The 13,181-nt window shown below is 44.4% G+C and overlaps 1 protein-coding gene across 3 annotated transcripts in view; it reads right to left on the bottom strand.

The window, feature by feature from the left end:
• Positions 1 to 13,181, bottom strand: part of NIF3L1 (NGG1 interacting factor 3 like 1) — a 179,298-nt gene that overhangs the window by 116,078 nt on the left and 50,039 nt on the right. For all 3 annotated transcript variants that reach the window (XM_069244286.1, XM_069244287.1, XM_069244284.1), the window contains exon 3: positions 11,261 to 11,423. In XM_069244286.1, coding sequence (XP_069100387.1) covers positions 11,261 to 11,423 — 163 coding nt within the window. The remainder of the gene's footprint in view (positions 1 to 11,260; positions 11,424 to 13,181) is intronic.

Genomic DNA, 13,181 nt, shown 5'->3' with positions numbered 1-13,181 from the left:
GAATGCTGACCCCTTCTCAGGGGCAGAGGGTGGTTAAGACATCAGTCTACACCCTGCTAGTCCCGTAACAGTGCCCTGGGCACATGCACCCCCTTTCACCGGTCTCTTAGTCTAATCTCTGTGGGCACACTCCCCATTATAGGTGGCTCCTTAATGGGGCATTTGATGCTGTACCTGTGTTACTGTAATATGCTGGTGCCAAGGATGGCAGTCCTCCCTGTCCAGTTTTGTAGTAGCCAGTCCACCTTTTGCATGGGGTGTTCCCCTCTCAGTGGTTCACTCTGTGACCTTTAATCCCCGGACTGCAGCTGCTTTGGGGCCAGGGGGGGAGGGGGATACTTTTCCCTTCGCCCCTCAAGCTCTAGACTGCTCAACCTCATGTTGGACCTCTGTAGTTCTCTGCCAGGGCTGGGTTTTCCCAGTCATCTACTCCAGTTGTTAGTGTTTTCAGCCTTGTGCTGCGATTCGGGCCGCGCCATGCAAGGGATACTCAGTCTGCATTTGCCTGTAGGGCGGGCCCTCGCAGCTTTCTAATCGCTGGTGGTGGGGGCAGGGAGGGGGCTTGATGAAGCTGTCGTCCCCGGTCCTCCTGCAGGGCACTGTGTATCCCTGCCTTGCTCCCGGTACAGGCCTCTGCTACTTTCCGGCCATGCACCATGTCTCAAGCAAAGTCTCTCTGCTGGGATGCTGATGATGTTCTCTTTAGGGCCTCCCTGGCCACACAGCTTGTTTGGAAGCCTCCCCTACCCCCTCCTCACTCTCGGTTCACATCACTGGTCCTGTGGGCTCAAGAGTGCAAGATAATTACTCTCCCCCGAGTCACAGGCACTACAGCTCGGAGATTACACCGCTGGCCACACCCTCTAAAAGCTATTTTCACTGTGGCAGGCATACCTGTCCTAAGCGGACAACCAGAGTGACTAATAGAATACTAAGAGCCTGAAAGTAAAATGTTGCTAGAATGGGAATGGGACCAGCTAGGAAAATAATTAAACAACTATTTATTCACTGATTAAAAATCCAATTCAGTGGTGAAGTCAGATTTTTCATCAATATTAAGGAAAAGTAACTTTTAGAAAGTTAAAACAAATGAAAGGTAGTAACACTTGCAATAAGCACTGGTAATCACTCAGAGTAGCATTTGAACTCACCGTTTCTTTGCCTACCCAGCCAAATCAGTTTGGACCCAGCCACATGCAAACTGGTCTTGACCGTTCTTCAACAGGAATAGTCCTGCTCATACCGCCAAGCCAGCTCCTCGCTAAACTGCAACAAGAGCGACCCAAGGGTATATCCAGACTTAGGCCCCTTACTCACTTAGCCACTGGAACCAAGCTGAACCCAGCAGAAGAGATACAATCTGTCTGGTCTTGGCTTGCTTGTGTTCCAGATTAGAGAAGACTGGGCTTGGCATTTCGGACAGTACTCTTCGAATTGGAGTAGGATCCCGGCTGATTCGCATCTGTGGTATAGTGGACAAACCCTGAGCGTTTGCCAGTGGTTAGACAATTTTCAAGCATTCCCTTCATCGCCGTTTGTGTGTGTGACTTTAAGAATGTGCCCGACATTCTTTGGGGCTAAGTTACACTAGTTCTCCAGCTTTTCCAGATCTATGATTAGTCTTGAATAGGTGTGCAAGAAGGTGTGAAATGCTTCCCAGATGCAAACAGGCTTACCTGAATGGGCTTCGATGATTCCTCTGAGTTCAGCTAAATATGCAAGGTAAAGGCTGTGGGCCTCCTTTTGACAACACACAAATCCTGGTAGACCGGTCTGTTTAGCCACATGGTACATTTAGGGCACTTTTGAAAGGGACGGAACAGAATGCCAAGACAATTCTTGTTGATCCCCTTTCTGACTGGCGAAGGACTGTTCTTTTGTCCTACCAGACTGACTTCTGTCCATAGACTGGTTGTTTGTAAAGTACCTACTCCAAACTAGATTTTAGAGTTAGATTTGAGAAGAAACTAGGATTAACACAATACACTCCCTACACGCACCCTCAGCCCTAAAGGCCCAGGTTTAGTGTGGCTGAGGATGTTCACGATCTCGAATATGCCCTGACAACATTCAGGGCCTGTTTTCAATAAGGCAAACAGGAACTGCAAAAAAAAAAAAAGTAGGTAGGGCTGGCCCCGGGATCTCTTACCTCATTGTTTAGGGAGGGGACAGGAGTCACTCCCACCCATTAGCAAGTGCAAGGCATAAATGTATTACCTACAAGCATGTGCCAAGCATAAGTGTAGCACCTACACTTTAGAGCACTTCCTGGACTTGAAGAAGAGGTCTGGACCTGCTGTTTGTAATCCGAGAAAAGCCCTGAAAGACTGTATCTGCTCCCTCTTGTACATAAATAAAGAAGTGGACTCAAAGGGTCAGTTGGCTGATCTTGTGTTTGGCTACAGGGAAACAATAAGATGCAAGAGGCCTTTTTCCTGGAAGCACATGGTTGGCTACAGGCAACTGGCCCTGGGTTAGACACCCTGCGAGTCTAAGTCCTACCCGTGAGCTCCTGGTTGGGTTTTAGAAGTGTATTCCTATGGTGGATTTGGACTTAAAGGACTAAAGTCAGAAGGTGAAATCTTTGATCAGGGTGAATCTGGTTGATTTATCCAACCATGCACGACTAGCCTCAAATTGTGCCTAGGTCCTGATCTGCTGCAACTATTCACTATCAGCCAAGAAGATTCCCAGGTGCTTGGGCAGGTATGTAAGTGTGTGGTCGAAAACAAAAGCCAGGTCTTCAGCTTCTTGTGGAACTCAAGAGAGGAGGAGGCTCTGATGTGTTGGGGGAGGTCGTTCCAGGACTTGGGTGTAATGAAGGAGAATGAGCGACTTACAGTTTTGCTTTTGCATATGTGGGGGAAGTGTGCAAGTGTGACTGAGGCAGAGCGCAGGCATCTGGTGGGTTGGTGAAAGTATATAAGGCTCTTCAGGCAGTCTGGTCCTATGTTGCATAGGGCTTTGTATGTGTGCATGAGAAGTCTGAATTGGCTAAGCATGTGCATGAGAAGCCAGTGACTTTCCCCGAGGTGTGGCGTTATGTGGGTTAGGCATGGGAAGCCGAGTATGAGTCCTGCAGAAATGTTTGCTGCTTTCTGGTGCTATTTCTGCCTAAAACATTTTAAAAATCATGTCTCTTGATTCTTTTAGTATTGTATTTCTGTCATTTTGGTGTCATTTTGTTTCTTACATGTCACTCTGTTTATTAATTTGGTTTGGGATTTTATTGTTTTGACATTTATATTGTTTTGCATTTTACCTTTATTACGGTTTTGGTAATGCATAAATACGTTACACACTGCCCTACGTTGAGCATGTCTTATCTGTGCCATAGCTTCCAGGGGGTTGAGTTCTGGTTAGTATAGTGATTGTGAGGGTTTATCCTGACAAGGGTTGTGATTATTCCTTGAAAAGGAGAGTCACCCACCCCTAAAAAATAATCCAATTTCTTACAGACCATGAGATACTTTGCATCTTATAGGCCTCCTATAATATTCCAGGAAATAATTTCAGAAGAAGAGTCAATCTATCTATTATAAGTGAAGACAGCAATACAGACCACACTCTGGAGAAAGGCCCCTGGTCTGTCAGGTTTTCAAGGCCCCTGTTACGACATGGACACAACTGCATGGGAGAGACAGAGAGAACTGTGGATAACATGAGGGAGTAGACTATTAGGTTCCTCTTAAAGCCAGACAACAACACTAAATTATGTAGCTCCTATTATCCCCTAGTCCTCCTCAACATGCACACCAAAATATTTACCTGGATCAGATCGGAGCAATTTCCCCCTCCAGTGGGGATTCATTTGAGGATGCCAGGAATGCAACAATACGCAGAGGAGTGTCAACCTAATAAACCTCAGAACAAAACATAAAATACCAATATTCCTTCTCTGGCTTGGCTCTGAGAGGGCCATTAATAGCGCAGACAGGCACTTTCTTTCTATGGTCATGGCCCGGAAGCCCATAGGCCTGTACATGACCTCCTTAATATTAGCCAACTTTAAACAGTCCAATGCGAAACTAAGATTTAATACTAATTCTCATAGAAGATCCCCCATGGCGAGGGGCAAAGGTATCAGTTGTCACCCTGGTATTTGTCCTCATAATGGAGCAGTTGATCCAGGGAATGGAAAACAGGCTAGAAAGGTATTTGTAACAAACTCAGGGACATACAAAGCCACCATTGCTTTTGGGGATGATATTTTGTGCTTCCTTGGCAGACCGAGCAACTTATATACCAGCTTTGGTGACGGAAACCGTTTTTCTCTAAAGTGTGTGGATTGAAAATTAACTAAACTAAATCATTAGAAATAGGGGTGACTGATCCCAATCACATATTGCGCCCCAATTAGTAATGCAGAGGCTTCCAACATATATCGCCATCTGTAACCTTCTCGCTCTTCTGTCTCGCAGGGTCTTTTTGGAACGGAAGGATCTGCAGGCTTCACAAGTATCCTCTCGGTGATCTGGAGACAAACACAGATTACAGACTCGATGTGGATCTGTGTAGGGATACTTGGCGTGGCACAGAGGGCAGAATCTGAATGGGGTCCTGTCTATGAGGCTTTGACGCTTCTTGTGGTCGAGCCGACCAGGCCCAAGTTGGGCGCCGGTACCCTGAAGGGCAACCGAAGAGGTGTGTCCGCCAGTACCGAGGTGTTGATGCTAGATAGGAAGCAATCGAGAACAATACCAACGAATTACGATGAATTCTAAGTTTTTCCGACTCGAACAACAGGAGTGAAGAGGAATACGTCCGAACCAGATGGCAGAAAGAAAACAATCTAAGATGGAGTCGATGCCCATGCGCAATGGAGCCGAAAAGGAGGAGTCACTCGTCACGTGACTCGAAAAGATTTATTCGAAGAAAAACAACTTGTAACACTCCAAGCCCAACACTAGATGGCAGGACCTGTGCATAGCATGTGTATCTGCAGCTACACATGCCACCAAACATACATATATATATATATATATATATATACATATATATATATATATATATATATATATATATATATATATATATATATATATATATATATATATATATATATATATACATACACATACACAAACACACACACACACACACACACACACACACACACAGAGGACACAATACAGCATGGTTGTACTGTTCCCACTATAAGGTAGGACTGTGTATTAGGGTGGCAAAGCTACAGGATGAGAGGGTTGAGTCCATACACCATCAGTGACTGCCGACTCAATTCCTAGCTATCTCACACTGCTGCACCCGAACCCCCAACCTTCCCGAGTTAACAGATGATTACAGCAACCTCAAACATGACACACTGACTCCCCAAAAAGTTGTGGAAACAGATTTTACCCCTTATGTTGTTTTACTCATGCATCACAGGGTAAACACAAGAAAGATATGAATACAAGTTTTCAAACATTTAAACAATTGCATTCCTGCATAGAGAGATTGAGCTGCAATAATTAGGGCGACAAAATAAAGCATTGCAAACAACGTTACTAACATGGTGAAAATAAGTGAGTGTACCCTTTGCCTGTGCCCGATCTAGGAGGATAGCCTGAGACCACCCCATACCTGGTAAGCTGAGCTAGGGTGGTGGTCTAGAATGGAATTGACAATCCTTCTCCGCCAGATGCAAGATCAGCAGAGCTGCATGTCAAACGTAGCATTCGTTCCAGGATAGTAGTGGCCGAAGAGCACCTCTGGGGCAGTGTACAGTTTATATAATCAAAACCACCCTGTGTTAGAGACACCGATCCGATGCAATGATCTGCCTAGATGTTAGAAGAGGTCTCTGACCAGGCAACACAAGCACTATGATATCTTGTTATATGTTCCTAGCCTTGAAAAGAGTGTATAGATTACATGTCGAGAAAGACTAACTAAAAACAAGCCGCATGTAGAATGTATTCTTGGTTGATTTTGTCCAAAGCATAAAGTGTGTAAAATGTCACTGCTAAAAGCAATGACAGCTAAAATATGTAAAATAGAAAATAGAAAACTATGATAAAATGGAGAACCAAGGTGGGCCCAAAAAGGCATCACCACAATATCTTGGAACTGAAATCACTATTAATTGTTCTGCTCTCTGCACTACAAATGTCCTATGTGAAGCTTGTTTTAAGGACCTGCACAGATTGGATGTATCTTGGTAAAACTGCATCAATAGCGTGAACACATACTTCATCACCCTGACACTTCTGCTACGATTCTTCTAAGCCATACTGGAAGATGCCCAAGCTCGCTTATTTTACTATATATGGGATAACAAACTAAACAGGATTGTGATATTTACTCTTTTAAAAAACTACTAGATGGTGGCTTAAGTTTCCCCAACATATCATGCTATATTTTGTCAGTGTGTATCTGCCTTTGTATAAGAATGAATAGGATTCAAAATGCTAAAGCAGTGGCTGATTTCACAGTCCCACTTCAATATATCTTGTGCCACAGACCAAAACTTGAAACCCTATTATCCTGGGATTGCTTGGTCAGAAGGACGAAAGCAACTACTTAACAGATGACACCCCCTTACCTATAATCCAGACTTTCAGCTGGGACCAACTCCTCTTCCTGAACAGGAGGGGGAAAGGTCCACAGAAGTTGGGGGATTATTTTCAACAGACAGGACACCAGATCAAGAGCAGAATGTGCAGAACTCAATTGACTCCAGCATAGACACAACTTTGAAGTACCACAAGCTCTACACAGGCTGGAACTGATGGCAGATCCATATGGAGGAGAAGGGAACTGACTCAAATAAAGACTTCATTCTTGCAGGCCTCTCCCAAGAGTGGAAATGTCACACCTATACTCAACACTCGTCTAAGCCCCATACCTGCCTGACATAACTATATGCATGAAATGGGAGGAGGCCCCTAGAGCAGCATTTCCCAAACTATGGATCATTAAAGTCCGGAAATAAATAAAGATTCCCTTACATTCAGAGTTTATCTTGTCATATTTGCTGCGTTTCAGAGACAGAGGTCAAATGTCAGTTAATTTCTTCTGACAAATTGCTGCAATTTGTTTTATTACATGGGGGACTGGTGTTTATGAACTCCTCTCACTTTGCACTCAGAGAAAGACAAGTGAATTAGGTCCAATCTTGCTGTGGTACAGTGAGCGTGAAAGAAAAGGCTGTAGGCCATCATTTTGTGTAATATCTAAATAAAATATAAACCTGTTGTAGGAAAGTACCATCTTGCCTGGCATGTTACCCCCATTTTTCACTGTATATATGTTGTTTTAGTTGTATGTGTCACTGGGACCCTGTCACCCAGGGCCCCAGTGCTCATAAGTGTGCCTGAATGTGTTACCTGTGTAGTGACTAACTGTCTCACTGAGGCTCTGCTAATCAGAACCTCAGTGGTTATGCTCTCTCATTTCTTTCAAATTGTCACTAACAGGCTAGTGACCAATTTTACCAATTTACATTGGCTTACTGGAACACCCTTATAATTCCCTAGTATATGGTACTGAGGTACCCAGGGTATTGGGGTTCCAGGAGATCCCTATGGCCTGCAGCATTTCTTTTGCCACCCATAGGGAGCTCTGACAATTCTTACACAGGCCTGCCACTGCAGCCTGAGTGAAATAACGTCCACGTTATTTCACTTGCATTTTACACTGCACTTAAGTAACTTATAAGTCACCTATATGTCTAACCTTTACCTGGTAAAGGTTGGGTGCAAAGTTACTTAGTGTGAGGGCACCCTGGCACTAGCCAAGGTGCCCCCACATTGTTCAGGGCCAATTCCCCGGACTTTGTGAATGCGGGGACACCATTACACGGGTGCACTACATATAGGTCACTACCTATATGTAGCTTCACAATGGTAACTACGAATATGGCCATGTAACATGTCTATGATCATGGAATTGCCCCCTCTATGCCATCCTGGCATAGTTGGCACAATCCCATGATCCCAGTGGTCTGTAGCACAAACCCTGGTACTGCCAAACTGCCTTTCCCGGGGTTTCACTGCAGCTGCTGCTGCTGCCAACCCCTCAGACAGGCATCTGCCCTCCTGGGGTCCAGCCAGGCCTGGCCCAGGATGGCAGAACAAAGGACTTCCTCTGAGAGAGGGTGTTACACCCTCTCCCTTTGGAAAATGGTGTGAAGGCAGGGGAGGAGTAGCCTCCCCCAGCCTCTGGAAATGCTTTCATGGGCACATTTGGTGCCCATTTCTGCATAAGCCAGTCTACACCGGTTCAGGGACCCCTTAGCCCTGCTCTGGCGCGAAACTGGACAAAGGAAAGGGGAGTGACCATTCCCCTGACCTGTACCTCCCCTGGGAGGTGCCCAGAGCTCCTCCAGTGTGCTCCAGACCTCTGCCATCTTGGAAACAGAGGTGCTGCTGGCACACTGGACTGCTCTGAGTGGCCAGTGCCATCAGGTGACGTCAGAGACTCCTTCTGATAGGCTCCTTCAGGTGTTGCTAGCCTATCCTCTCTCCTAGGTAGCCAAACCCTCTTTTCTGGCTATTTAGGGTCTCTGTCTCTTGGGATTCTTTAGATAACGAATGCAAGAGCTCATCCGAGTTCCTCTGCATCTCTCTCTTCACCTTCTGCCAAGGAATCGACTGCTGACCGCGCTGGAAGCCTGCAAAACTGCAACATAGTAGCAAAGACGACTACTGCAACTCTGTAACGCTGATCCTGCCGCCTTCTCGACTGTTTTCCTGGTGGTGCATGCTGTGGGGGTAGTCTGCCTCCTCTCTGCACTAGAAGCTCCGAAGAAATCTCCCGTGGGTCGACGGAATCTTCCCCCTGCAACCGCAGGCACCAAAAAGCTGCATTACCGGTCCCTTGGGTCTCCTCTCAGCACGACGAGCGAGGTCCCTCGAATCCAGCAACTGTGTCCAAGTGACCCCCACAGTCCAGTGACTCTTCAGTCCAAGTTTGGTGGAGGTAAGTCCTTGCCTCCCCACGCCAGACTGCATTGCTGGGAACCGCGACTTCTGCAGCTACTCCGGCCCCTGTGCACTTCCGGCGGAAATCCTTTGTGCACAGCCAAGCCTGGGTCCACGGCACTCTAACCTGCATTGCACGACCTCCTAAGTTGTTCTCCGGCGACGTGGGACTTCTTTGTGCGACTTCGGGTGAGCACCGTTTCACGCATCCTCGTAGTGCCTGTTTCTGGCACCTCTTCGGGTGCTACCTGCTGCTGAGAGGGCTCCTTGTCTTGCTCGACGTCCCCTCTCTCTCCTGACGCAATTTGCGACCTCCTGGTCCTTCCTGGGCCACAGCAGCATCCAAAAACGCTTACCGCATGATTTGCAGCTAGCAAGGCTTGTTGGCGTTCTTTCGGCGGGAAAACACTTCTGCACGACTCTCCAAGGCGAGAGGGATCCGTCCTCCAAAGGGGAAATCTCTAGCGCTTTGCGTTCCTGCAGAAACCTCAGCTTCTTCTGTCCAGTAGAAGCTTCTTTGCACCCACAGCTGGCATTTCCTGGGCATCTGCCCATCTCCGACTTGCTTGTGACTTTTGGACTTGGTCCCCTTGTTCCACAGGTACCCTCGACTGGCTGGAAATCCATCGCTGTTGCATTGTTGGTTTGTGTCTTTCCTGCCTTATTCCCCTATCACGACTTCTTTGTCCTTTGGGGAACTTTAGTGCACTTTGCACTCACTTTTCAGGGTCTTGGGGTGGGCATTTTTTCTAACCCTTACTATTTTCTAATAGTCCCAGCGACCCTCTACAAGGTCACATAGGTTTGGGGTCCATTCGTGTTTCGCATTCCACTTTTGGAGTATATGGTTTGTGTTGCCCCTATCCCTATGTGTCCCCATTGCATCCTATTGTAACTATACATTGTTTGCACTGTTTTCTAAGACTATTACTGCATATTTTGGTATTGTGTATATATATCTTGTGTATATTTCCTATCCTCTCACTGAGGGTACACTCTGAGATACTTTGGCATATTGTCATAAAAATAAAGTACCTTTATTTTTAGTATAACTGTGTATTGTGTTTTCTTATGATATTGTGCATATGACACTAAGTGGTACTGTACTCCTAGTTCAGCCTAAGCTGCTCTGCTAAGCTACCATTATCTATCAGCCTATGCTGCTAGATACCCTATACACTAATAAGGGATAACTGGGCCTGGTGCAAGGTGCAAGTACCCCTAGGTACTCACTACAAGCCAGTCCAGCCTCCTACACCTGTAAATAAAGTGTACATATTCAGCAGCTAGAAAGGCAAACATGAAGCACATTCTTTTGTAATTCTGAAGTGGGATGGAAACAAAGATTTTAATATGATCAAAAAAAATCAAGACATTTTACATAGCAATGCACAAATGATAAACATTCAGAGAAACCTGATTTCCAAACATTATAATTTGCGAACAATATGGTTTTAACAGTAAAACTGCAGACTGTGCAAATTTAGTGGCTATTTCACTGGAAAATATTCTGCCTGTAAATGACAGTGTGCTACCACACAATGCTTTAGTTTCATTAAAAAATGGCCTGCCTAATGCCCATTGAAGCTAGGTGGGTTGCGAAAGTCCGTTGTTCTAAAAATTGGCCCGTGGTTCTAAAACGTTTGGGAAGTACTGCCCTAGATCTCACCATGCTTGAGGAGAAGTGAGAGGCAATGTGGGCCAGGCCTGCACAAATCTCAGTTTGTACCCAATACAAAACACATGTACAAAATCTTAACCTGTTTGTACCTGACCCCGGTCAGATTGAGGGCAATGTTCGGAGGTTCGGTATTGTGCTGGCAGGCATGCCAGAAGAAAGGAACGCTCGTCCATATCTGGTGTATGTGCCCATGAGGAAATCTTTATTGGGCAGAACTAGTCACACTAATAAAGGGGGTGAGAAAAGATCTCTAAATTATAGTTTGATATTGTAGACAAGCAATGGAAAGCAATTTGTTGACTTTGGTGCCTGTTTGAGGGCACAGATGCATAGCATGTGCTCCCCCTTGCCTCATATGAGCCATCTGTGGCCCTAGACTAGACTAGATCTTTTTGTTATTTTGCTTCTCCAATACAGGGTTCCTCAGGTAAAGCTGTATTCTATCTAACTGGCTATGGAGCACAATACTGCCGACACCACCACCTGCACATTTGATTTTATTGTATCTAAATACTCTTGTTGCCAAATTGCATTATATCACATCAAAATCAATTAACATTTCAGCTGGCCATCAATACAAACATATGCCCTGCAGGATGGTGATTTAGGTTTATCATTATAGTACGTGGTAGGAAGGACATACATTGTGTCTCACCTTGAAGGGAGAGTATAAACAGAAGTCCCTGGAATCACTTGCAGAGCAGCTAGGAAAGACTCTACTGCCTGAGAGCTGTCCATGCAGAACTCTATTCGATGAGAAAGGCCACTTGGGTAGCTTGGGCTCATTGATGGTTGTAATGGAGTTGTGGTGCAGGCTCCTAAAAACACAACACCGGAGGAAAGCAAACCAACAACGACATTACTGTTCAGTTTCTTTAGCAACAAACTTTCACTATCCAAAAAGAATCTTGTGTCACAAATCATAATACCTGAAAACTAAAACACATAATACTTTTATCGAGGTGGGTATCTGACACTATTTTTTTTATAAAGATTTACTTTGTTCCTTGTGCTCGGATTTTAAGGTAGAGCCAAAACAAATGCAGAAAGTCATACTGGAATTTAAAAAATACTAATTTTCCTTCTTTATTTACTGAAAGAAATCATTCAAGACACTTGTCTGACAGCCTTGAACAGTTATTACATTGCCTCAGATCCCAGAGGAAGTAAATCCTTAGACTACATCAATAACAAAGCACAAGTACATTTAACAGATTTACCTTTACATTGTAATACACAAGTATTTGCTATTTTGGTCACTGGAGGATTAAGAGCTTTACCCATGTTCCCAAATAGGTTCTAACGTTGCAAACTTAGTCACTAGACCGCATTTCCTTTAGCAGTTACCAGCTCAGCACCATTTGGAAAACATAATCAACACTTTCCAGAAGAAGAAAAAAGCAATGGGTATATGTGGGTTTCCATCTATTTGAAAGGTCGAAGGTTAAAAAGAAGTAAATGTTAAAAGAAAACAAAAAAGTTAATTTATGAATACCCATTTTGAATTTACTTTTATTTTGTATAAAAACAGTACTGAAAAGTCATTTGAGCAGTTGTAATTTTATGAAATAAAAAACAAACTGTACAGTGACAATAAACACTTTGAGAGCAGCCAAGTAAATATCAACTGTTTTCAAAACTGTAACAAACCTGACACATGCAGACCCTGGTGCTGGAATGGAGGCCACCTGAGTAAACAACAGTGTCTCATCCCTCAGACGGGAACAAAATCAGGGTCTGCTCAACCAACTGCGATCAAACTCATTTCCTACCATTATTTCAGGACTTGAAAATTTAGTATGAATGACTCAAACAGGCAGCAGTGTGATAATGTGCTGTTACGTCTGTATCTTTCCCGATTAATCACGTTTCAAGCTATGATGAGGATCTTTCTTACCTGACATTTCATAAGTATGAGGCTCCTGACTAGCTAACTCCTCAGTAGTCGGTATGCCAGTGCAAGGTTGTGGAGAGGAGGTCACGAGGGCCTCCATCTTGTTGTCTCTGAAAATCTCGGTGCTCCTAATAAGTCCTTACCCAGTTTCTTCACATACCAAAGGATCTCCTTTGATTTTACTTGGTATAGCCCAGGGTCAAGAGCTGTGACATTATACAAGTGATGACATCACAATGTCCGTCACCTCAGAGTCAAGGCCACTGTGTATATCTGAAGCATCACATGGACATTCTGATGGAAAACGACCTATTCCAACTTTTTTACTGTTATACTCAATCTGATAATCAATATAGTTTTTCCCAAGCACAATAAGTGAAATGCTACATATGAACTGTTTAGCTGATTACTGCTAACGCATCCCTTTATGATAATTTATTTCACATCAGGACTCGTTTTAGGCCAATGAATCTTTTGACCCAGTTGGGAGACACCGTAGGACGAGATAGCGAATCAATATATTAATCAATGCATCAATAATGTCCTCAATATTTATCACGACAATGCATTTCACTTTAGTCAAAGTCATTAATCAATTCAAATGACGCTACCATGACCTTTCAGCCATGAATAACCACACGGGTTTAGTAAAGTTTTATGAATTTTTATTCCCTATTAATTA

The sequence above is a fragment of the Pleurodeles waltl genome, chromosome 7 (assembly GCF_031143425.1).
Source record: "Pleurodeles waltl isolate 20211129_DDA chromosome 7, aPleWal1.hap1.20221129, whole genome shotgun sequence".
In the NCBI taxonomy this organism is placed as follows: domain Eukaryota; kingdom Metazoa; phylum Chordata; class Amphibia; order Caudata; family Salamandridae; genus Pleurodeles; species Pleurodeles waltl.
The sequence above is the reverse complement of the archived record's forward strand: the minus strand, read 5'-3'. Positions and strand labels throughout refer to the sequence as shown.